Raw genomic sequence first — 26171 nt, 5'->3', positions numbered from 1 at the left:
GAAAGAGTAGTTACTTACCTGTAACAGGTGTTCTCCGAAGACAGCAGGCAATAAATTCTCACAACCCTCCCACCTCCCCTTTGCAGTTGTATTCCTCTATTTCTTTGAATTTAACTGAGGAATGTGTCCTCGCGGCGGGCAGGAAAAGGGACGCACGCATGCGCAGTAAATCCGCCCGTGCGGCGAGTGACATTTTTTTCAATCTTGATGAAGACTTTAGTAGAAAGTCCTCCGGGCCGACGTGATGTCACCCATATGTGAGAATATATTGCCTGCTGTCTTCGGAGAACACCTGTTAAAGGTAAGTAACTACTCTTTCCGTTATTATGATTCCTTTGTGTACATCCATATGCTACACAAGCTGGCTGGCATATTTGAAAATGTAGGTGAGATTAAAAAATATATATTATCAACAATGAAGAACGACAACGTGGATGCAGCAGCTCATAGATTTGTCATCTCGGCCCGTCTCGGAAGCCTCCTGTTATCATCCAAGATCCAATTCCAACCTCCTTACTCCACGCATTGGTGGGCTGGGTGGTGTGGTGGCTTGCTTGCTTGCTTGGCGGCGCAGCTGCTGGTCCCGCCCCCTGATGTCAGTTCCTGTTCCGGAGCAAAGCCGGCAGCCTGCCTAAGCCAATAGAAACACCTCCTTCGGCCTTGCTGTAGTAACTTTATCTTTTTTTTTCCTCGCTGCTTATGTTTCCCTCCGCAGCTGCAGCGGCTTGGGTGACGGCGTGAGGGAAAGAGGGAGGGAAGCAACAGTGGCTTGGTTGACAGCGGGAGGAAAAGAGGTTGGGAAGCAGTGACAGCGGGAGAAAAGGAAGCAGCAGCAGCTTGGGTGATATTGGGTGGGAAGGCAGCGGTTTAGGTGACAGCGGGTGGGAAAATCCAGAATCGGGGCTCCCGATTTTTTTCCCAAAACGAATTGGACAGTACTCGTGTGTACGCAACAGACGCACCTTTTTACAGGTATGCTACCCACGGGCTATATAGTACGGAGACAACCCTAACGGAATGCCTTAACGAGGTGTGGAGGGTGGGGTGGAGAGTGTTTTGGCTGTTTTACTTGATCTGGCATGGGCATTTGAAGCGGTTGACCATCATCTTTTGCTTTCTCGCTTGGGCTCGATAGGCCTTGATGGAAAGATACTGGCTTGGGTTGAATCATTTTTGACAGATAGCATCTTTGCTGTTAAGATTGGGATTAATGTAACCTAAACATTGAAGGTGAAGTGTGGTGTCTCAGTGCTCGGCCTTGGCCCTGATTCTTCTTTATATATTTCTAAGCCTTTTATGATTCAGAGCCATGGGATAAGTTGCTATGCATTTGCTGATGACCGTTGGTTAGTTGCCAAATTTTCAGCATCTTCCCTAGACCTCAAGTCCTTGCAGGATTGTATGTTGCTGGTCTTATTGTCTGACTGCTCATAGCTTGGCCTTAAATATGTCAAGGACTATATGGTGTGTTTGATTACTGGATGTTCATCGTCCCCCTTGTTGTTACCCTGAAACATTTGGATATACCAGTTTTAGTTCTTCTTATTTTTTTTTTAATATATAGTGGTTATAATTGATTTTCATCTTTTTATTGATCAGATTTGAGCAGTGGTGCAGAAGGGATTTATTTTTTTGTTGTATCCTGCTTAAATTTCAGGGCAGTCAGGTATTTCATTGTTGAGGCAGCCTATTAAGTAAGTTGTTGTTATCCTGGTTGGATTATGGGATTGTAGTTTTTGCAGGGAAGACAGGGTTTAATTTGAGACAATTACAAATATTGCAAAATACTGCCATACATTTACTTGGGATAGTATGTAGGTTTGATTTTGTATTTTTATTGGCTCTCTATACATAAGTATAAAATTTAAATTTTTAGTACAGTGCACGCTAAGTGCAAGGCCTCGGGACTGAAGTTTCACGTACCCCTAGAGTAGGCACCAAATCAGCCAATGTGACCCTTTCAGAACTGTTACCACACGTTACTACTAATAGCCATATAATACCATTCATGCGTTAATAGGACAGTAGATAATAATTTTGTAAAAACATCAGTTAACTAATCTTACATAAATGTAGTCAAGATAGTGTAGCTCCATTTAATAATTAATAGAACATTAGTGGTGGAAACACACCAATGAAAGGACAGTGGGTGGGCTTGGCTGGGCAGCTGCAAGACCTGACTGTGCACATAAACGGAGTGTCAACCAAGTGCTTGTATGTGAACGAGACCAGTGCATGTGCTTAACCAAAGTGATTTCTCATTTAAGTCTATCATACAAAAACAGGAGTGGCACTCTGTAATGCAGATAAGCAGAGTATGCTCTTATCAAATGTGCACATAAGTGGCGTGCACTGTAACGTATAGAGCCTTGTATGATAGATCTCCCCCCTTCTTATGCTGAACTGGTGCGGCCATAGGTGTTGAGATCTTCTGATTTTCAGGTGCCGCATTATCTTTGCCCTGCTGGGAAGACATGTGCTGAAGTTTTTTTTTTTCCTGGCACCTACACTTCGGCATTCGCTCCCTAATGGATTTACAGACTGAGGGCGCGTTGAAGCTGTTTAAGTTGTTGTTGAAATCTTATTTGTCAGCAGCAGCAAGTGAATCCGGAAACTTGTGGATTATATCTATCTACGAGCAGGTGGTGATAGAGGACTACAAATTGAACTCTGTCATATAGGATGGAATGCTTCTGTCTCCAGCAGGCGGTGGGCAGCGTTTCACAAGCTCCTGGTCTCATCTTCTGCAATTGCTTCTGTTCTGGGTTTCCTGGTTCAGTAGAGCTTGGGGGCATTTAGGCTGATTTGGTGCCTACTCTTGGGGTACACCTGGCAGTTCCAGGTCCCTTCCCCACCCCCTTCTACTGCTTCCTCACTTTTCCTGCCTCAAGGAATAAAAAAATGGGGGGGGAGGGGGGCAAGCAGAAATTCTGCTGCTGTGGCTTTTATTGGAGTGGGTTACTCCTGCACTGCTCCTGTAGTCAGGCTTTCATAGCCTAAGCAGAGAAACTGACAAGCCAAGTAAAATTCACAACTTGGGTGAGTACAGCTTTAAATTTGTATTATCTGTCTGGTTTCACTTCACGGTTGTACTTTTACTTTGTTTTTCATGCTGACAGAAGCTGTAAAATGCTGCTTTTGCTATGGGGCAAACAAAGCATCATCAGGACAGTGTGCAGACTGTTTTTCAGCCCAAACTCTGTCAGAATCAGTGTCTGTGGTAGCAGGGACATCGGATTCCCATACAGGAGAATCTTCGCACTCTCCTCAGGCTTCTCTTTCCCGCTCTGCTTCTGCTCATGCAGGTGAGTGATCTTTGAATTTACAGCCAACTCTTACTACTTTGGGGTCACAGTCTGAAGTAAGTTCTGCTCTGACTTCTGGGATTGACACTTCTTCTCAGGAACCCTTCTCGCTGGAGATTATTTTTCTGCATCAGGCATATTTAATGAAGCATTCTCACTAAGTCCCTGAGTCTCAGCATACTTCTCAGCCTCTACAGTTACACTCTTTTTCAAAAAGGAGACACTTGAGACACTATTTCTGAGAGAGATTCTGTATCTTCTCCATTTCCTACCCACTCGGAGGGTGGGAGGAGATTTCTGTGACTTCTCTGCATTCTGTTTTACCTGAAGCTTTAGAAGAAGGTGAGATTTTAAATGATGATCCTATAGTTGTTCATGTATTTCATAGGGAGAAATTAACCTTCCTTCATCACTAAATCTCTGGAAGTTCTCCATATTTTTTCACCTCACGCTCAGTCTTCCTCTAATCATAAGATGTGTAGCATGACCCGGTTGCTCTATTTCGTTTCAGAGACCCAGATATCAGCCAAAACAGTCCTTTTGTTCAGACAAGCGATCCTCTAACCAATCCTCTAGATCCTCTCCTACTTCTCGTTCCTCACAATGATGGGGGGTTCCAGTCCACTCTTTGTCAGTTCCTCTGAAATCACAATTTTTTTTCCTTTGAGTCCCGTGCAAAACCTTGCACAAGAAAAAGGCCATACTTTCCACTCTTCAGTCCTTACAAGAGTTAGGAGCAGTGCTTCCAGTCCCTAGCCACGAACAAAGCAGGGCTATTACTATTGAGACATATATAACTACTTGCCCTGGGATTGGTAGCATGGAATGTTGCCACGATTTGGGTTTCTGCCAGGTATTTGTGACCTGGCTTGGCCACTGTTGGAAACAGGATACTGGGCTAGATGGACTATTGGTCTGACCTAGTATGGCTACTCTTATGTTCTTATGTTCATTTGTTTTATTGTCCCAAATAAAAATGGCTCTTATCATCCAGTTCTCAACTTAAAGCAAGTCAACAAATTTCTTCGAGTCATGCATTTCTGAATGGAAACCTTGTACTCTGTAATGTTGGCTGTTTGGCCAGGAGAGTTCCTAACTTTGTTGCATCTCAAGGAGACTTACTTCCATATTCCTATCTGGCCTCCACATCAGTGCTTCCTTCGTTTTTTTAGTTCTTGGAAACACTTTCAGTTCCGAGAAATGCCGTTTGGCTAGGCTACAGCTCCCAGAACCTTCTCCAAAATCATGTTGGTGGCATTTCTAAGACAAGAGAGAATCCAGAGTTTATCTCTATCTAGTCAGCTGAAGAGAGGAGGCTCTGATCAACCAGGAAAGTGATAAAACCACCACCAGAGTAATTCGTCTCTTGCAGTCGCTGGGTCTAGTAATCAGTCTTCCCTAGAGAGATTTTATTCCCACACAAATTCTAGAATATTTGTGAGTTTTGATTCGACACGTGGAGGACAGTATTTTTAGCCGATCACAGAAGGATGAGGTTCGAACAGATGTGCCTTATGTTACAAACGACAAATCCTCAAATATAGGATTATGTACAAGTCCTGGGATCTATGGCAGTGACAATCGATGTGGTTCCCTAGGCCAGGGCTCACATGCGTCCTCTTCAGCAGTCTCTGTTATCCTGTGGCCTCCCATTTCTCAGGATTATGATTTCTGCCTCATTTGGATTCCTTAAGCGAAGAGTAGCATGTCTTGGTGGCTTCAAACAAACAATTTTCTCCAAGGAACTTCTCTAGCTACTCCTTCTTGGCTAGTTGTAGTAATAAGTGGCAGCTTAGGCTGGGGGACTTGCTGTCTCCATCACAACGTTTGGGGTCTCTGGAACAGAACAGAATCTCTATCATTTGGATCTCAGAATGGTACGAAAGGATCTGTTGGCTTTTCAGCCCATTTTGAAAAACAAACTGGTTCAAATTCTGTCTGACAGTGTCACAACAATAGCTTGCATAAACAGACAAGGAGCACTCAAAGTGCTCAATTAACAACAGAGTCTCGACTATTGATTCAGTGGGCAGAAAAGAATTTGCTCAAAATGTCTTCAACACACATTGTAGGAATGTTGAATGTACAGGTGAACTACCTGAGCAGGAACTCCTTGGATCCAGGGGAATGGGAGCTGTCAATCGAAGTCTTCTGTCTGATCAAACAGATGTGGGGTACCTCACTTCTAGATCTCATGGCATCTCGTAATAACGCCAAAGTACCCAGATTCTTCAACAGAAGAAGTGCGGTTGGGAGAGGATTAGATGCTCCAACTCTGGCCAGAGACAGGTATTCTCTGTCTTTCCCTCAGAACGCTCCACAGAATCATTCTTCATCAGGGCCTAGTAATTCTCATAGCCCCAGACTGGTCAAGAAGGCCTTAGTATGCAGATCTAGTTCATCTCTTGATGGACAAACTGTTTCAACTTCTCTTCATCACGGAATACTTGTGCAGGGTTCAGTCCAGATGGAGGATCCATCCCCCTTTAGTTTTACGGCTTGGCTCTTAAGAAGTCATAAGTACATAAGTATTGCCACACTGGGACAGACCAAATGTCTATCAGGCCCAGCATCCCATTTCCAACAGTGACCAATCCAGGTCACAAATACCTGGCAAGGTCCCAAAAAAGTACAAAAGATTTTATGCTGCTTATCTCAGAAATAAGCAGTGGATTTTTCCCAAGTCCATTTTAATAATGGTCTATGGATTTTTCCTTTAGGAAGCTGTCCAAACTTATTTTTAAAACCCCGCTAAGCTAACCGCCTTTACCACATTCTCTGACAACGAATTCCAAAGTTTAATTATATGCTGAGTGAAGAAAAATTTCTCAGATTCTTTGTAAATTTACTACTTTTGTAGCTTAATTGAATGCCCCCTAGTCTTAGTATTTTTGGAAAGAGTAAACAGACGATTCACATTTACCCTTTCCAATCCACTCATTGTTTATAGACCTCTATCATATCTCCCCTCAGCTGTCTTTTCTCTAAGCTGAAGAGCCCTAGCCGCTTTTCCTCATAGGGAAGTTGTCCCATCCCCTTTATCATTTTTGTTGCCCTTTTCTGCACCTTTTCTAATTCCACTATAGCTTTTTTGAGATGCGGTGACCATAATTGAACACTATTCGAGGTGCAGTCGCACCATGGAGCGAACAAGGGCGTTATAATGTCCTCATTTTTGTTTTTCATTCCTTTCCTAATAATACCTAATGTTCTATTTGCTTTCTTAGCTGCCGCAGCACACTGTGCAGATGGTTTCAATGTATCATCAAGGACGACACCTAGATCCCTTTCTTTGTCGGTGACTCCTAACGTGGAACCTTGCATTACGTAGCTATAATTCGGGTTCCTCACTTTGCACTTGCTCACATTAAACGTTATCTGCCATTTAGATGCCCAGTTTCCCAGTCAAGGTCCTCTTGTAATTTTTCACAATCCTCTCGCAATTTAACAACTTTGAATAACTTTGGGTCGTCAGCAAATTTAATGACCTCAGTAGTTACTCCCATCTCTAGGTCATTTATAAATATGTTAAAAAGCAGCAGTCCCAGCACAGACCCCTGGGGAACCCCACTAAGTACTTTTCTCCATTCAGAATACTGACCATTTAACCCTACTCTCTGTTTTTCTATCTTTTAACCAGTTTTTAATCCACAATAGGACACTACCTCCTATCCCATGACTCTTCAGTTTCCTCTGGAGTCTTTCATGAGGTACTTTGTCAAATGCCTTCTGAAAATCCAGATACACAATATCAAGCGGCTCACCTTTATCTACATGTTTGTTCACCCCTTCAAAGAGATGTAATAGATTGGTGAGGCAAGATTTTCCTTCACTAAATCCATGTTGGCTTTGTCTCATTAATCCATGCTTTTGAATATGCTGTGTAATTTTGTTCTTTATAATAGTCTGTACCATTTTGCCCGGCACTGAAGTCAGGCTCACTGGCTATAATTTCCCAGATCTCCTATGGAACCTTTTTTTTTTTAAATAAGTTTTTATTACAATCAAGTTGAAAACTTGTACAGAAAAGTAAAGTTAATGGCGTAACCAAAAGATAAGAAAACAAGGAAAATAGAAACTAAGAAATCCTATCCGCCATATTACTCAAGTCCACTAATATAAGATTCAAGATGTTACACAATGGAAAATATACTTTTACTTACAAATTTTAAAGAAATTTGCTTGCATGCATTCCCGTATGGTTCTTAATTTTAACTTATCAAGAGAAAAGATGTTAAACCTTCACAATATTCTTAGATGTTAAAAAAGCTGTTAATTGGGTAGGTTCAAAGAAGACATGTTTGATCGACTGATATTTAACGACACACTGATATGGAAATCTTAAAAAAAAAAGTGGCTCCTAATTGAAGGACCCGTGGTTTCATAAGATGAAATTGTTGTCATCTCCTTTGAGTCTGTTTGGAAATGTCTGGAAATACTTGTATTCTCTGTCCCAAAAATATTTTTCCTTTATTTTTAAAGAATAATGTCATTAACCAGTTTTTATCTGGCACTAGAGCTACAGTGGCAATCAGTGTAGACGGTATTACCGGATCATTATCCAACGATTCTAATAAAGCTGAAGCATTCAATTCTTGATTGTAATCTTGTAGGCAAATAATGTCTTGTCTGTCTGTTTTACCTAGATTGTAAGCTCTTTGAGCAGGGACTGTCTATGTCAAGTGTTCAGCGCTGCGTGCGTCTGGTAGCGCTATATAAATGCTAGTAGTAGTAGTAGTAATAAATCTGAGAAAACGGTGGAATTACCTCTTCAGCCATTCCAAGTATTTCTTTCAAATATTTCTTTAACATAGCTCTCGGAGTAATGGTCAATTGTTTTGGAAAGTTTAAGAAACGGAGATTATTATTCCTTATTGAATTTTCAAGAAATTCCATTTTCCTCCTTTGAGATACTAAATCTATAATCATACTTTCTTGATAAGATTGTAATTTTTGAACCTCTTTAACATAATCTTTATTTTGTTGCTCTAAAGTCTCTACTTTAAGTTCAGTCACTTTTGTTTTCTGCTCTAAGCCAGTTAATTCTTGTGTTAATTTTTTTATTTGGAGACAGATTGCTTTCCCCAAATCCACTATGAGAGTCCATAAACTGTCCAGGGTAACTTCTTTAGGTTTATCAATGTAGTAGGAAATTGTGTAGTTATTAACTCTGAATCTCCGTCTGATATTATCTGCTCCAAATTCCCAGCTTCATTCTCTCTTGATTCCTCAGAGATTGCCAAAGGCTCCATCTGAGCTCTTTGTTCTCCAACTGCCTGAACCAGTTTGGTTGTTTGTGACGCCTCCCGTCTTTCTTCACCCGAACCAAGCATGGGAAACGGGAGCTTAGACAACAACAGTGGAGTACTACTACTCGAGGGTTGTGAGGGAGGAACTCTTGCATCAGGGCTGAGTGAAAGCTCTAATCCTGGGGACGCTCCGGGGTCTCCATCCACTCCGGGGCGAACCAATGGAATGCTCTCCGACGGCGTCAGAACCGGTTCTCTCTGAAGATATGCCTGGATTCCTCCCGATGTAGGAATATGCCGCTGAGGAGCAGTGGAGGCTGAATGGTCCCTTCTCTTTGGCATCTTGAAAACAAGAAAATCAGAGAGCTAACAGGTAAGTCATGCTTCCGCAGCGGCCATCTTGAATCTCCTCTGGATCCTTTCTAAAAAATTGGCGTTACATTGGCTACCCTCCAATCTTCCGGTACCACGTCCGATTTTAAAGATAAATGACATATTACTAACAATAGTTCCGCAAGTTCATTTTTAAATTCTGTCAGTACTCTGGGATGAATACCATCCTGGCCAGAAGATTTGCTACTCTTCAATTTGTCAAATTGCCCCATTACGTCCTCCAGTCAAAACTGAGGAAGAAAGGTTACTCTGAGGAGGTCATTACTACCTTGCTTCAAGCGAGAAAACGCTCTACCTCTTTGTCTTGTTCTTGGATTTGGAGAGTTTTTGAAGCTTGGGATTCAGAACGAGCTATATCTCCATTCCATTCTTCCTTACCTCAAATTTTAGCTTTCTTACAGGATGACTTTAAGAAGGGTCTTGCATATAACTTGCATTGCCAACAGCCCATTCAAAGTGAATGGGCTGTGTCAGCAGTACCACACTGCCCGCCACTAGTGCGGCTTTGTAAACGGGGGGGGGGGGGTTAGAGTTCAAGTAGCAGCCTTAGCATGTTACCGAGGTCAGCTTTTGAATTTCTAGCAGCAAATCCTTGCCCTCGGTAGAATCTTAACTTAGTACTTAGGACTCTGCAGAAAGCCCCTTATGAACCCCTTAAAAAAGCTACTTTGAAGTACTGTACTTTAAAGTCTTCGTGCCTTGTGGCAGTGACTTATGCATGAAGGATTTCTGAACTTCAAGCATTGTCCTGTAGAGATCTCAGAAATAGGGGTAGCCATTTGCACTGTTCCTTCTTTTTTCCTTAAAGTAGTTACTTCTTTTCACATGAACCAACTATTATTTCATCTGTCTTTTTGGAAAGAAGACTATGGGAATTAGTTTGATTTGCTGTATTTTCTTGACATCCACCAAGTGCTTCTCTAGTACCTTCAAGTCACCAGTGAGTTTCATTACTTGGATCATCTTTTCATTCTGCTGGTGGGTCCGAATCGGGGAAATGTGGTCTCAAAGGCAGCTATTGCTCAGATTAAGGCGTCTATCACTTCAGCTTATATTCTTTCTTGGAAACAACCTCCGGCCTTTCTCTGACCTTATTCTACCCAAGCTCTTTCAACATCTTGGGAAGAGTCTTATGCTTATTCTCTGGAAGAAATCTGATGATCAGCTACATAGTCTTCTTTACATACCTTTTTCCAAGCATTATTGCTTGAGTATTTCGGCTCGGTCATTAGTATCCTTTGGGGCATTGGAGTGGAGAAGTAGCCTAGTGGTTAGTGCAGTGGACTTTGATCCTGGGGAACTGGGTTCAATTCCCACTGCTGCTCTTTGTGACTCTGGGCAAGTCACCTAACCCTCCATTGCCCCAGGTACAAATAAGTAGCTGTATATACTGTGTAAATAGCTTTGAATGTAGTTGCAAATAACAGAGGCGGTATATCCAGTCCTATTTCTCGTTCCCTCTCCGTGGGTGTGTTTGATTCTTGCCCTGTTTGAGATCTGCTTTGTTATATCCCATAAGTTTCTGGATTTACTGTTACTGATGACAAGGAAGTAAAAATTGTTTTACTTGATAATTTTCTTTCCTTTAATCGCAGCAGATGAATCCAGAAACCTGCCCTCACTCTCTTGTATCATACTCTTCTTGGTCTATATCTCTGTTTAGGTTGTTGTACAAGTTGCTGTTTTTATATTTCATGTTACTATACTGTTTTTTCCTCCTTTCAGTGAGGAAGGAGAAATGTATATATCCCCATTCTTCCTTCTGCTTTGATATGAGAAATACTAACTGACCAGGGAACATTTTGTCCTGTATGACAGAGTTCATACGTTTCTGGAAGGATAGACCTCTGGGAAGGCATGGATTTGCTGGTGGAGGGGTGGGACTTCTCGACAGGGGTGAGCTTTGTGTGCAGGAAGGATTGGAGCTTCAATGGGAGCTTTCAGTTGGCTACTAGGATGAGGGGGACTGTGTGTGTGGGGAGGGGGGGTTGAATTGGGGGGATAAAGGAGGATAAAATGAATGTATATACTGGTGAATTTTATATATCTTTTATTTATTAGGATTTATTTACCACTTTTTTGAAGGAATTCAATCAATGCGGTGTACAGTAAGAATAAATCAAATATGAGCAATAGACAATTGCAGCAGTAAAAATATTCAAATAATACAAAGTATGGCATAGTATACTAATGTCAACACAATATGTAAAAGAACATTTTAATTGACAGTGTAGGGTATAAGCAAAGATGGATCATATAGACAGGTAAGAGGAGTTAGAAAATAAGGTGACTATAAAATATATAATTCTTGCCATGAAAACCTGCAGTTGGTGTTAATTTATAAAGGGCTACAGCCCTGTTTCCAGTACTTCAATATATGCCAAATTGACAGCTACAAAGAGGCCATGCAGATTTATCAGTAACTAACATAATATCTGCTTGTATGTCAATCTTTAAACCAAAATGCTTGTCTTGCTGCTTAGAGGCTAAGAATGGTACGCAATGGAAAGAATGGTGGGCTACACCTGACGCAGATTGCTTATTACAAGCGAACAGGCGAATACCATCCTTCTACCCTAACAAGTGAGAGAAGTGGCATACGGAGAGCAGCAAAAAAATTTGTTTTTAAAGGTAATAATGCTCTTAGGCTAAACTTGTTTGTTATGAGTAACTAAAATGTGACAGGTTTTTTTTGTCTGTTTTTTATCAAAATATTTGAAAGTATTTCCTTCGTTAACTTCCTTTTAGTAGATATTAATAATAAGTTTTGAAGAAGCTGTGTCACTTGAAAGGAGTCTGAATGTTGCATTTGAAAATCTTAATGCTTTTACATTTTACCTTTAAAAATATTGTATCTACTGATAAAAAAGTTTATATGCTTAATTTTGTTATTCATCCTATCTCAAGGTTAATCTTTGACTGTATCTGGAGCCCAGTAATATGGTCAGATCAGTTTTTCTGGGTTTCTGTTTAAAATTTTGAGGATTTAAAATACCCATTAACTCAATCCTTAAAACATTTTCCCCCCTGCTTACTAAGCACAACTTAATAAACGGGGGGGGGTTATGGTTTCTGCCAGGTACTTTTCACATGGATTGGCCACTGTTGGAAGCAGGATGCTGGGCTAGATGGACCATTGGTCTGACCCAGTATGTATATTATTATGTTCTTAAAAGTTGATGCACAAATGTGTTGGAATAGAGTTAACTCTTTTTCTTACATCAACAAATAGTGAGCCATTCTGTGTGCTGTCAAATTGCAATGAAACAGTTTCCTGTACCTTAAATAGTTTGGCACTATTATCTATTAAAAATAAGTTAGGATTTCATAAAATGGTATGTCACAGATTCACATCTGTGAATGATATGTCACACATCTCTGTAAGTGCAAGGGCTTTTGTTCTTCTGTGCATTTGCTGTGTACCTAGTTACCCATTCATACCCTTGTGGTGATTTTATATCCTCTTTTTCCCCTTATCATTAATTTAAATTGTAAACTGGGCCATTCCATGCCAAGTGGTCTAAAATTAAAAAAAGTTCCTACCATAATGCTCTCCAATTTTGTTCAAATTTTATCTGTTGTGCGAGTCAGGTGTTAAATGAAGTTTCCCAAAATTTGAGGTATCTAACTGCAATAGTTGCAGATCTAGACCCCCTTTTCTGAAAGGTTGTCAGTCCATGAGCGAGCAACATTTACCAAAATGCCATTTTTGGGGTCTAATAAAATCCAAACACATTTATAAGAATGGCTAAAAAATTCAAATCCTGTACAGTTTTTGATGCTAATTCCGATGAAATACATTTTAACATTATGGATGCAAAATCCAGTCAAACAAGTTGACTCAAAGTGTGCCATCAAAATTGGTCGCGGCTCATCGGAACATATTTGGACCAATATTCAGACCGCAACAACTTCCATGCAAACAAAGATACGGACTTGAAATTTTGAACAAGCTTTATGCTTGTGCTGGACATAATACTACCAGAGTTGCAACTAACCAGCATCTATAACCGCCCTGCAGGATCTCTTCAAATTTGGCACTGTCAGCGCAAATGGTAAAATGTACCAAAGTTCAAAGCCAATTATTAAAAAAGAGTCTGCCTGAATCAGCTTGTGAACAGTATCATCTGAAAGAGAAAATTGTGCTCTACAACACTGATATGTTTTTGTTTTGCAATGCCACCATTAAGTAGCCATTTACTCAGGTCAAAGTATGTTATATTTAATACGCTTGATGCGCTAATTTTTCTTCATTTCTAGGCAATTGAGTCTTAATAGTCACTTAAAAGTATTGATATAATTATTTATTCATTCGTATTTTATTCGTTGATTGTCCAGTCGTTTATTGTGCACTGTTATCAGTTTGGTCGTGCCATCTCAGGTGAATATTCCAGCTTAATAAAATCTTTTAAAAAGTGTGTTTATCATCTGTTGTACCATTTAATTATAGATGTCAGAAGACAAGAAAAATGAAGAATCCTTGGCTCCCTGTTCAATTGGGAAAAATGCTGGTACATCAAAGTGCCACATAATCTTCTATGCTAAGAAGGCAGGATTCAAACCTTTTGGGGATTTCACAGAATGTGACCAGAAATTGCTTCTTATGCGTTCAGAAGCAAAATGATGAAGATTCCGTCATTTGCTTTCACCATGAATCCCTTTTCCTAAGTGAATATCAATCAATGGATTGCAAATTGCGGTACAAACAACTGTAAAAACCTCCGTGCTACTCTCCCCCCCTCTCCACCCCAACCTCTAAACTCCCCCCCCCCCCAAATCCCCCCCCCCCTTCCCATCAGCACAGGCGTCCAGATCACAGATGCAAAATGTACTGTCTAGTTTAGAATTCTGCTTCGAGCTGCGGGTTGCAAAGTGTCCCAAAAAAGTTCCCAGATCTGTTGCAGACGACCCTTGCTTGATGATAGATTCTTAATCTCACACCTCTCCAGTTTTAGCAGTTCGATCATATGTGTCCTCCACACTCCGATGGAAGGTGGCATCTGTTCTTCTAGTTAAGTAGGATGACTTTTTTCCCACTAATGTCGCCCTCTGCAGAAAAGGTCTAATGGGTCTCTTGTGTTTGTATACATCAAAGAGCATCAGTGGCTGCTTCTGTATAGTGCAGCCCCAGTAACTTTGTATTTCTGCTATCATTTGGGCCCAAAAATGTAGAATGCGTGGACAAAGCCAGAACATGTGTCCGAGAGTAGCATTGGGCTTTCTACATCTGGGGCATGCACCTGAACTGCCAAACCGTGGTTTACATGCTCTCTTTGGGGAGATGTGCAGATGGAGTGCGAATTTGTATTGTGTCTGTCCTTCCCTTATCCTTATTGATCCTGTCTGTTTGTCCTGATTTAGATTGTAAGCTCTTTTGAGCAGGGACTGTCTTTCTTCATGTTCAATTGTAAAGCTCTGCATACAACTGGTAGCGCTATAGAAGTGATTTATATTAGTAGTATTTCCCAAATGCGAGTGAAAACAGAGGTGCGCTAGGCAGAGATCAAAACACTTCGCAGCACCTCTTCTGTCACTTCCACCTCCAGATCCTTAGTCCAGATCTGCGCTCTTCCTCTGAAATCTATGTCTTCTGTAGAGTCCTGTAGAAATCTGTGGTGAAATCTTAAAGTCACCGTATTCTGTGATCCCAATGTCAATGCAGTGTTTAGAGTGTTTTGCACATCCTCGCTAAGGTTAGTCCAGCCCAAGGCTGACATGTAATGTTGTAGTTGTAGATATGCATAGTGATGTGAAGCCCTTGTTGCAGCTCCAAAAAGGGGCGAGTCTTCCCCTCCTCAGATACTAATTGATACAGATAATGAATCCTCAGCCACCACCAATGAGCAAATGCTGCGGAGGACGAGCCTGCTGGGAAGTCTGGGTTGTTTTGCACCGGTAAAAAGGGTGTAGCTGTCCACTCAAAATGATGCCTTTTACAAAGCCATCGCCATGCCGCTCTCGCCGAGGCTATCAGAGGGTTATTCCCTAGTTTTGGCTCGAGCCCTCTTCCAGATGCATGTAACCTCCAACCCAAATGTACCCCAGAAGAAAGAGCTGCCTCCAGCTGGGTCGCTGAGAAACACTGCTGCCCCGTCAGCCAGTCTCGTATGTGTCGCATGGAGCACGCCACCGTGAGATAGCGAATATTCAGCAAACCCATCCCTCCATGCGTCTTTGGCTTCTGTATTATGTCTAAGGGAAGTCTTGGTCTCTTCCCCTCCAGAGAAACTTCTGAGTTAACCTGGCTAGGATCCTTTCTCTGTCGTAAATATAACGGCAGCATCTGAAACAGGTAAAGCCACCTGGGGACTATTATCATATTAACCAGGCCAATACGGCCCGACAGAGAGAGAAGACAGGCATCCCAAATCTGTAAAGTGTGCCTGGTCTCAGCCAACAGTGGGGTCACGTTCCTCTCGTATATCCTCTCCACATCATATGGGACATTTACCCCCAGATAATCTGTTCTGCCCATTGTAAGGGAAACTGCCCTTTCCAACTCCGCCGCACCCCATCTCCCAACGGCAGTGCCAGCGACTTAGACAGATTCAGCCTAAAAACGGAGAATCTGCCGTAGTCTTGTATCACCTGGAGGAGGTTCTCTAGGGACGCCTGGGGTTCCCTCAATAGCATTAGCAGGTCATCTGCGTATGCCAACACCTTGATTTCTTCCCCTTGCAACCGTATGCCTCTGATGTTGTCTTGAGTTCTGATTACCCCTAGCAATGGCTCCAAAGTCAACAGAAACAGCAGTGAGGAAAGTGGGCACCCCTGACGCGTGCCTTTCTGGATATCGAACCCCTCTGATCTGACCCCATTGACTAGTACCATAGCTCGTGGTTCAAAATATAAAACCTCTACTGCTTGTAAGTACCACCCATTTAATCCAATCCAGCGCAATGTTTCAAACAGAAAGGGCTATAGCACCTGATCAAAAGCCCGTTCCGCATCTAGGCTCACTATCAACACCTGTGGTTCCGCACCCGGCTCCCCCATCATAGTTAAAATTATTTTGTGCACATTAAGTACTGATTGGCGTCCCCGAACAAAACCTGCTTGTTCCTCCCTCACCAGGTGTGGCAACAGAGGAGCCAGTCTATCAGCCAAAATCTGGGACAAAAGTTTTACTTCCACGTTTATCAACGAAATTGGTCTATAGGAACTAGGTTGTAGTGGGTCTTTCCCTTTTTTAGGTATTAAGCTAATTAGTGCTGTGTTAGCATGCAAGGGAAAGTGCCCCTGCTCTACCACAGTGTTAAGGTAATCTGTTAACGGCCCAAGGATTTGAAGCTTCAGCATCTTATAAAATTCCCTGGAGTATCCATCCAGTCCTGGCGCTGAGTATAGCTTCAGCACACTAATGGCTTTTTGCAGGTCCTGTCTCTCTACCAGTCTACCCAGAGCCACCAGTTTCTCTGTGGGAATTTTGCTTAGTCCTGCCTTTTGCAAGTAGTTCTTTATAGAGTCCCGCACCCCTTCTTCCTCCTGTTCCCCTTTATATAGGTTTGTGAAATGTATCTGAAAAGTTTCTGCAATCTCCTCTAATCTGTTTGTGGTCACCCCTGGTTTCTTGTGAATTGCAGCAATGAAGTGTGTTCTCCGAGTGCCTTTCACTAATCGTGCTATTTCCTGTATAATTAGGGATCTGATTGTTCGCTCATGTAGTAGGGTGTTCAATGCCACTCTAGTCGTCGTAGTGTACCTGCGTGGGAGATCTAACATATGTCCTCTTTGCCGCCTTTAGTTTTCGTTCTAGTTTTACTATTCCTTGTACCAGTTGCCGATTTCGCTTACATATATATGCTATTATGTCTCCCCTTAACACTGCTTTAGCTGTCGACCAAAAGAGCACTGAATCTTCTAAATGCTCCTGGTTAAAGTCTAGAAACTCCTCCCATTTCTTTTGTAAATATTCTTGCAGTTCAGGGGAGGTGAACAGATATGATGGGAACCTCCACCCCAGAGTTTGTCAGAAATGTGTGGCTACTTCCACGTCTACCCGGATGAGATTTCCTCTGGGCCAATTGTAGCATCTGTCACCCACTGAATCAGGTCTTGGGACATGAAGATGTAGTTTAAGCGTGACTGGGTATGGTGTGCCCTAGAAGTGTGTGTGTAGTCCCGTTCCTCCCCATGTAATATTCTCCATGGGTCTAGTAATCCTGCGCCCCCACCCCCCGGCAGAAAAGCTCCAGGGGTGTTATGCCTGGTTCTGAGGTCTTATCTGATTGCCTGGATCTGTTGAGTTCAGGATCCATTACTTGATTCATATCTCCTGCTAGTACTACGGGGAGAGCCGGGTACTTCTGAGCATAAAATCGTTTATCTGGTGTATTAGGGGCATAAACAGATAGAAGCAGCAGGTCTCTCCCCTGAAGATTTAGCTGTATCCCTACGTATCTCCCTTCTCCATCTTTAAACACCATCTTTGATTTGCACAATAATGCCTTGTGGATCAAAATCGCTACACTGCCTTGTCTGCCGGTGGCTGGAGAGTAAAACACGTCCCCCACCCAGTGACGCTTTAATTTCTCATGTTCCTCTTGGGAAAGCCTTGTCTCTTGCAGACAGGCTATACTGGTCCCATGACGTTTTAGGGCCGACACATGACGTTTTAGGGCCGACAGAACTTTTGTTCTTTTGATTGGGGAAGTTATACCACATACGTTCCAGGAGACCAGGCGCATTTTATCTATCCGGGAGCTAGTCTTTGTTCTGTGTTCCTTGTGACCGTACTTTGTAAAATCTTCTCCAGAGAAGCCTCGCCCCAGAGAAACCTCAGCATGATTGCAACCCTCCTTGCCTTCTCATGTCCATACCCTATCTCTGTACCTATGACCCTGTGATAAGTCTGTGCATTTTTAGCTCGCCTAGTGCTCCCCCTCCCCCTTCCATCCCTCCCGTCTCCCCCTAACTCCTGTAGCCCTTATTCTTAACCCCACTGTCCTAAATAACCTCCCCTTGTATAGCATTAAGAGCCCCTAATCTGCACGAGGCCCCCCGCCCCTTCTTCGTAATGCATTGCAATGATAACCTCACCACAGTCAGTGATTGAAAAATGCAGTAGCAGTACCACTTTCAGCTGACTTTTCTCTGTATCTTCTCCTGTGCCACCAGAGAGTGGGTCCATCCTGCTGTCTCTCTGCTCTTTCAGCTGATTCTCCAGGCCAGTTATATACTCTTTTGTCGAGCCTTCTGAATCAAATGATCTCCACTGACCTTCATATCGGATTTTCAATACCGCTGGGTATATAAGCATAAATTTAATCTGAAGGTCATGCAGGCGGCGACAGAGCGGTGTGAATTTCTTCCTCCGTTCTTGCAGGGAGACAGAATAGTCCTGGAAGATTCTAATGAGCTGTCCATCGTACCTGGTTTCCTCACGTTTTAAGCGGTATCCCCGCAAGATTTCCATTTTGTGCAAGTAGTTGTGCACCTTCAGGATCACCGCGAGTGGAGCCTGGCGGCCATCTTGAACTTGGCTCACGCGGTGTACCCGCTCCAGACACAGCGCCCCTGCATGATCCGACAACGCAAATTCTTTTGCCAGCTACTTTTCCACCACTGTTGCCAACACCGAGTCGCTCACCGATTCAGGTAATCCGATTGCGCAAGTTGCTGCGCCTAGATCGGTTTTCCAAGTCATCTAGTTTTGGTTTAGAGTGTCTACTGTGGATGTCAGCTGTTTCAAGGTTTGCTGGGCTGGGGTGCTGGCATCTTCCAGTTCGGACACTCTGCGCTCTAATTCTCCCGTCCTCTGCGTGGTCTCCGACAGCAAAGTTTCAAAATTCGCGATCTGACCTGATATCTTCTCCAAGTGTGGCTCCAGCGCTTGTGCTACTGCCTCCGTCAGTTGTAAGAGTTGTTCTGCGGTGAAGACCGAGCCACCATGTGGCGGGGCCTGGTCCGCGCTACCGCTCGCGTCTTTTCTTTCTCTCTTTTCACCCCTCTTGCAGGCATCGTTTTGGCCGGCATCTAATGAACTTATCCATATGCTCTTGAGCTGTCGATATCAGGTCGCTAACTTTGCTGCAGTGGCAGTGATCTTATTCGAGGTTTTTCTGCAAATAACGGGCGGTTGGGCCTTGGAGAGCAGAGACACACGTCTCACCCTCTCAGCGCATCACGTGACTCCTCACATTTGAACTTATAATTCCTTAATTTTCCTAAGATGGTTGAAGTTAGCTTCATTAGAGACCTATAAAAAATATCTTGTGGATGTTCTGAAGATTTCTAATGAGGTTATCTCACCATTGACCAAGCTTTATTATAATTAAGAGGGTTAGTGGGTCTCTATCTGGACTGGACATAGTTTGGAATGAACAGTGCAGAAGGAGTTTGTTTTTCAACAGTACTTGGATATGAGCGATTACTTTTCATAGTAACATAGTAGAAGATGGCAGAAAAAGACCTGCACGGTCCATCCAGTCTGTCCAAGAAGATAAATTCATATGTGCTACTTTTTTATTTGTACTGTCCTCTTCAGTGCACAGACTGTACAAGTCTGGCCAGCCCTATCCCTGCCTCCCAACCACCAACCCCGCCTCCCAACCACCAGCTCTGGCACAGACCGTATAAGTCTGCCCAGCACTATCCCTGCCTCCCGCCACCGGCTCTGGCACAGACCGTATAAGCCTGCCTAGCACTATCCCCGCCGCCCAACCACCAGCCCCGGCACAGACCGTATAAGTCTGCCCAGCACTAGTCCCGCCTCCCAACCACCAACCCCGCCTCCCGACCACCAGCTCTGGCACAGACCGTATAAGTCTGCCCAGCACTATCCCTGCCTCCCGCCACCGGCTCTGGCACAGACCGTATAAGCCTGCCTAGCACTATCCCCGCCGGCCAACCACCAGCCCCGGCACAGACCGTATAAGTCTGCCCAGCACTAGTCCCACCTCCCAACCACCAGCTCTTTCACCCATTCTAGGCTAAGCTCCTGAGGATCCCTTCCTTCTGCACAGGATTCCTTTATGTTTATCCCACGCATGTTTGAATTCCGTTACCGTTTTCATCTCCACCACCTCCCGCGGGAGGGCATTCCAAGCATCCACCACCCTCTCCGTGAAAAAATACTTCCTGACATTCTTCTTGAGTCTGTCCCCCTTCAATCTCATTTCATGCCCTCTCGTTCTACCGCCTTCCCATCTCCGGAAAAGGTTTGTTTGCAGATTAATACCTTTCAAATATTTGAATGTCTGTATCATATCACCCCTGTTCCTCCTTTCCTCCAGGGTATACATGTTCAGGTCAGTCAGTCTGTTTTCCCAGACTTACATAAAGTAACACAGGAACAATGGAATAGGTTTCTTGGTATGCATCAGCACTTGGAGTTTATATCTCTTGGAGCTAATAGGTTTCTTCAATATCTACTACTACTACTACTACTTATCATTTCTATAGCGCTACTAGACGTGCGCAGCGCTGTACACTTGAACATGAAGAGACAATCCCTGCTCGACAGAGCTTACAATCTAATTAGGACAGACAAACAGGACACAATCACCTTTATATGGGCCACATGCTTAGTCATGTTGGGTGATCCACCTCGGTGCTGCTTAAGTAACATGAGCTGTCATACAAGTGCAGTAACATGCCCAAATAGTTACTGCATGCTAATTTATAAGCTAACTGTTTAGTGCACAGGGCCCCTTAATTTGATTATTTGTTCTTTTAAACATAGTAGAGGCCGACTGAATTACACTTTCATCTTCAGTGCCAAAACTGGCCTGAAATTTTGACTCAACTATGCGTCAGTTTGGCTAAAACCGAAACTCTCCACCCCTGCCCCTGTGATCACTCTTTGGTCGCCCTCTCTAGGCCTACCATTGAAGCCCTGGTGGTCAAGTGCAGTGTTTCCCCCCACAAGTCCAGTCCTAGAGTACCCTTTGCCAGTGAGGTTTTCAGGATATCCACAATGAATATGCATGAAAGAGATTTGCATATAATGGAGGCAGTGTAGTTTCTCCTGCCCATGCCAATTCCAATCTCAAAATGGGTGCCAAGACCTCCTGTGGCAGTTTCTCTCAATAAATATGTTATTTATGTCCAATGTTAAATGTTTTTCTTTGATCCTCTTCAACTGAAGTGTTTCAGAGACTTTAAAAAGGTAAATGAGTCTTGTGCTGTCTCTTATTTAGGTGTGTTTTGTACATTTTTCTGTGACATTTTTTTTTCTCTCCATTTTTCATCTGTAGCCTTCTCCCTCTCTTTTTGTGAGCTATGTGGAGGGGCAACTTCTTTAATTCAAAATTGTTTTGTGTACATGTCCACATAGACCTTTTCTGACTGTTTTTGTCTCATTTGCTTCCTTTCTATTCAGAATTTCTTGGTGTAAAATGATATAGAAACACAAAAAAATGTGTTATTTTAGTAATTTATGCATATAACTATCCTTCAGAGTTCAAGGGTGTCACTTATATAAGAACAGCTATACTGGGTCAGACCAATTGCCCATCTAGCCCTGTATCCTGTTTCCAATAGTGGCCAATCCAGGTCACAAATAACTGGCAGAAACCCAAATATTAGCAAGATTCTATGCTACAAGTCCCAGGGTAAGCATTGGCTTCCCCATGTCTGTCTCAATAATAGACTATGGACTTTTCCTCCAGGTACTTGTCTAAACATTTCTTAAACCCATACACACTAACCACTGTTATCACATCCTCTGGCAATAAGTTCCAGAGCTTAACTACTTATTGCGTGAAAAAAATATTTCCTTCTATTTGTTTTTAAAGTATTCCATGTAACTTTATTGAATGTCCTCTAGTCTTTGTACTTTTTGAAAGAGTAAAAAATCGATTCACTTCTGCTCATTCTTTCACAGCAAACTAAAGTTAATGGAAAACTGAAGGTGTCAGTATATAATTTACTTCCTTTTTTTCTTTTCCTAGAGAAAAAGCTTTTTTATGTGGGGAAAGACAGGAAGCAGATGCGCTTGGTAATTGTTACAGAAGAGGAAAAGAAGAAAGTGCTAGCCAAGTGTCATGAAAATGAAACAGGAGTGCATCATGGCATATCAAGAACACTTACACTGGTGGAGTCCAGTTTCTATTGGACATCTGTTACAAATGACGTCAAGGAATGGGTATGGTTCATAGCTATGCAATCTCTTTAATCCTTATAGTGGATGTATGACTTGTCAGAAGATACTACCTTCCCTTTTTAAAAGCCCAGCCTTTTATATTGAGATTATATGTTCTTAAAGGAAAAGCAGTTGCTTTCCATGTCTGCTATTGAGACAGAGATGGGAAGCAACTGCTTGCCCTGGGATTTGTAGTATGGAGTGATGCCATAATTTGGGTTTCTGCCAGGTACTTGTGACCTGGCTTGGCCACTGTTTGAAAAACAGGATACTGGGCTAGATGGACCATTGGTGTGACCCAGTATGGCTACTCTTATGTTCTTAGGTAGGTATTTGTGTTCAGAGATCTGTAACAGTTAGCTACCAGATTAAAAGCTGTGGTTGTGCTGCTAGTTTGTTAAGCCATAACTTTTCACAATAGTTTATGAAGATGGCTAGGTTTTCTTTTAATGATCAGTGACACAAACTATGACCAAGAATGCTTGTTGTCGTTGATGTAAGTGTGCTCTGGACTGATTAAAGCTTGCTTAAAGTTTTTCATGCACTTGATATATGCCTTTCTATGGCACAACTAAGGCAGTTCACATATTATATACATGTACTTTCTCTGTTCCTAGCGGGCTCACAAGCTTTTTTTCGTACCTGGGGCAATGGAGGGCTAAGTGACTTACTCAGGATCACGAGCCATTGCAGTGGGAATCAAACCTGGTTTCCCTGGTTCTCGGCCCACTGCATTAACCATTAGGCAAGTTGCTGATGAAGATAATGATGCTATGTATAAATATTGACTTGAAAAATTACATTAAGCAGAATATTGTGTAGCATTGCTTATTCTTAATGATGCTTTAAGTCAAGGGTGGACAACCACAGCCCCTGAGGCATCTTTAAACATGCATTACATATTGAATTTTGATTGAGACAGGATAGCTGTAATTGACTATGCCCTGCCTTTCAAATGAAAATCCAAAAGTGTTTTTCAAAAAATATTGCCAACAGATCTTCAGCAACAGCTTGTATGGCTATCTTACATTTTTTTTGTCTGCCACTCTCTGATTCAAGAAGAGCCTGAGTGGATGCCCTGCTGTAGAGAAAGGGGGTCGGTTGGGGGAACAGAGATCAAAACAGAGCTAAATAGCAAAAAATAAATAAAAGATTATGTAAGAATCTTTTTTTTTTTTCCCCTGGCCACTAAAAATGTGGTCTATCACTCAAGTTTTCTAAGTATTTTTTTTTTCACTTACATTTTTATGGAGTCCCTCAATGCCACATGAATATGCAATGAATGTTAATTGTGAAAATCGTTGAAACCTGACCAGCTGGAGGAGTTATCTGAAGAGTGGGGTTAGAGAATTAAAGAAGTATGGTTTATGGAGGAACTCTTTTAAGAATAGTGGGTAAATTGCCCAGTATGACATTAAAAAATAAGATACTAGCTGTAATTCCCGGTAATGGCCATTCAACAGTTGCTGTTACTTGGTGGTGTTGATTGCATTGTGGTTGTTTTAATAGAATGGGCCAATTTTTTTTTTCAAATGCTGTTGCTGCAATGTGAGGGGACAGAAGAGCTGTTGCATGTCCCATCTGTACAGCCACTGAACACAGCTTGCTTGATCACCCATTTCCCAGTGAGAGCAGCAGTTTGAGTTTACAGCAGTTGTCCGTGATCCCTGCAGCTGCTTCCTTTCTAGGAATTTGAGGTAGAGAAAAGAAATGCAAAAAACACAAGCATTTTGTCACCGTATATCTCGCCTTCCATTGCCACTATCAACCACCATTTCTTACTTGTCCCACCTGCTTACCAATGCTGCCACCCCAGCTATCTCCTTTATGCCACCTGCCCAATAATTCTTTGCTGCTTGTCAGTGCCAGCATAATTCTATAATTCTCTGCTGCTGGCTATCACCTCTCTGAGAGATGGGACTGAGCCTGCTACAGCGCCATTGACACAAACTGCCATGATGCAAAGTCTTTCCAACCATTTAGCTGCAGATGAGATAAGTAGGTCTCTGCAGTGCCTACACTATCATTTTTCAGCCAGATGAATGGTAAGCACTGTGTTTCCCAAGCTTTAGTGTCATTGCCCCTACAGTGGCTCTATGTGCTGCTTTTCTTTTTCCTTTTCCTTTTCTCATGGTCTGCATATCATCTTCTGTATTTCATTGTCATTAAATACAGTGATGTGAAAGTTTTTGCCTCCCTTCTGGTTTCCCCTATTTTTGCATACATGTCAGACTGAACAGTTTCTGATCTTTAAATAAAATGTAATATTAGACAAAAGGGAATGTGAGTGAATGTGCAACAGTTTTAAAAATTATCCAAAAACCATAGCATCCATGTGAAAAAATAACTGTCCCCTGAACTCAATAACTGGTTGCACCACCTTTAACAGCAATAATTACAACCAAATTGTCTTTCATATTGCTGTTGAGGAATTTTGGCCCACTCTTCTTTGCAGGACTGCTTTAATTCAGTCACATTCTTAGGTTTTTGTGCATGAACTACATTTTTCAGGTCCTACCACAACATCTCTATGGGTTTCAAGTCAGGACTTTGACTAAACCAATACAAAATTTTAAAATTTTTGCTTCTCCTTCATCCATTCCGATGTAGACTTGCTTTTAGGTTTTGGATCATTGTCTTGCTGCATAGCACAAGTCTGCTTCTGTTTCTGCTCCTGCTCAGAGAGAGATGTCTAGACATTCTCCTTAAGAATTTTCTGGTACAGTGCAGAATTAATAGTTTTTTCAATAATGGCTATGTTAATCTAATCGTGAGCCCTTGTGCCGAGGCTTAGGAAGGACCTTGGCCTAGGGTAGACCAAACAGGCGCTAAGCAATACCACGGGGCATAAAGCCCCGCACACTCAGGACAATCAACAAGCACCACCAGAAAAGGGAGATAGAGCACTCAGGCGGACCACAAGGCCGATCCGGAACCCACTCGTACAGAGTCCAAGCTTACGGGCCTTACGGACGAACTGGAACTGTTGCTCCCACCCTCCTGCCTCCATCTTTTTTCCAGGGAGGGGGGTCACTAGACCACCAGAGCCATTGTTGCCTTGGAGGGGGGTCGGGGGTCTCTAGACCACCAAGACCATTCTTGCTTCGGGGGGGGGGGGGGGGTCAGGAGTGGGGGGGGGGGGGGGTTGGGGTTTTGGGGTCCATTGGACCATCAAGGATTGCTTGCATGGGGGCACCAGGAAAGGGTGTGAGAGGGGGTTCGGGGGTCCACTGGATCACCAGTTATTTGATCCATGGGGTGTGGGGGGGGGGTCAGGTCGGCTCTGCATCGGAGTTGTCAAATGCATTTGACTCCACTGTCAAAAGCATTTGATAGCTCAGAGTCACAAACAGCGACCGATGCACAAAGGAAGATCCTTGCAGCTCATTTGAATGCGATCCCCTTTGTGCATCGGTTGCTGTTTACGACTTGCTAAATTTTACTGAGGCAGCCGTATTGTATAGCTGCCTTTGTGCATTGGGCCCCTAGTGTAGACCTGTGTGTGATCTTCGGAGTCTGGTGGTACAATTAGGACCAGTATTACTAGTACTAAAGTAGGATTTAAGAACGCTGTGCTTATAGAGTAAAAGAACGGGAGGGAGGAGCTGAGAGAATGAAAATATAGGCAAAAGGATGGGATGGATAAATTTGGACAGGGGTTTGAAGGTGGGGTGATTGTAAGAGATAGGGGATGCTGTGCCTTATGAGATGGAATCTTTGGAAATGTCAAGGTCAACTCAGTGTGCATTAGAAACTTGTTTTTTTAGGCTTCAGCAATTATTTGAAGATTATATAAGATCATGAATGGTTCCCTGGATGAAGGCCTTTTTCCCACAAGCTTTAAACAGTCAAAACAATAATATCAGTTTGTGTTAGGTATATGTTAGTTTGAGGCATTTCTTTTCCGGCCAAACTTATTGAAAGAACTACACATGTAATGAGTTGATCTTGTTGGGCAGACTAGATGAACTGTACAGGTTTTTATCTGCCGTCATCTGCAAATGACCAGAAACCAGGACTTAGACTAGTAGTAAGTAATGATCTCTTATGCCAGGAGAAAGAGGAAGTGTTTTTCTAATAGTATTGGATCTTTTTTGTGCATTGTCTCATGAATCCTTTTGAATAGATATAGGCTTTTAG

General features: G+C 42.6%; 1 protein-coding gene across 6 annotated transcripts in view; it reads left to right on the top strand.

The window, feature by feature from the left end:
• Nucleotides 1-599: 599 nt before the first annotated feature.
• The window catches only part of GIN1 (gypsy retrotransposon integrase 1), an 80045-nt gene continuing 54473 nt past the window's right edge, over nucleotides 600-26171 (top strand). Inside the window, exons 1-4 of one of the 6 annotated variants that reach the window (XM_030193427.1) lie at nucleotides 614-668; nucleotides 3120-3305; nucleotides 11431-11578; nucleotides 21841-22034. In XM_030193427.1, the coding sequence (XP_030049287.1) occupies nucleotides 3300-3305; nucleotides 11431-11578; nucleotides 21841-22034 (348 nt within the window). In that variant the 5' untranslated portion in view covers nucleotides 614-668; nucleotides 3120-3299. Of the gene's footprint in view, nucleotides 669-743; nucleotides 973-2980; nucleotides 3040-3119; nucleotides 3306-11430; nucleotides 11579-21840; nucleotides 22035-26171 lie in introns of those variants that run through there. The other 5 variants (XM_030193431.1, XM_030193426.1, XM_030193429.1 and 2 more) reach the window with 5 other exon arrangements.

This window comes from Microcaecilia unicolor, chromosome 2 (genome assembly GCF_901765095.1).
Source record: "Microcaecilia unicolor chromosome 2, aMicUni1.1, whole genome shotgun sequence".
In the NCBI taxonomy this organism is placed as follows: domain Eukaryota; kingdom Metazoa; phylum Chordata; class Amphibia; order Gymnophiona; family Siphonopidae; genus Microcaecilia; species Microcaecilia unicolor.
The sequence above is the reverse complement of the archived record's forward strand: the minus strand, read 5'-3'. Positions and strand labels throughout refer to the sequence as shown.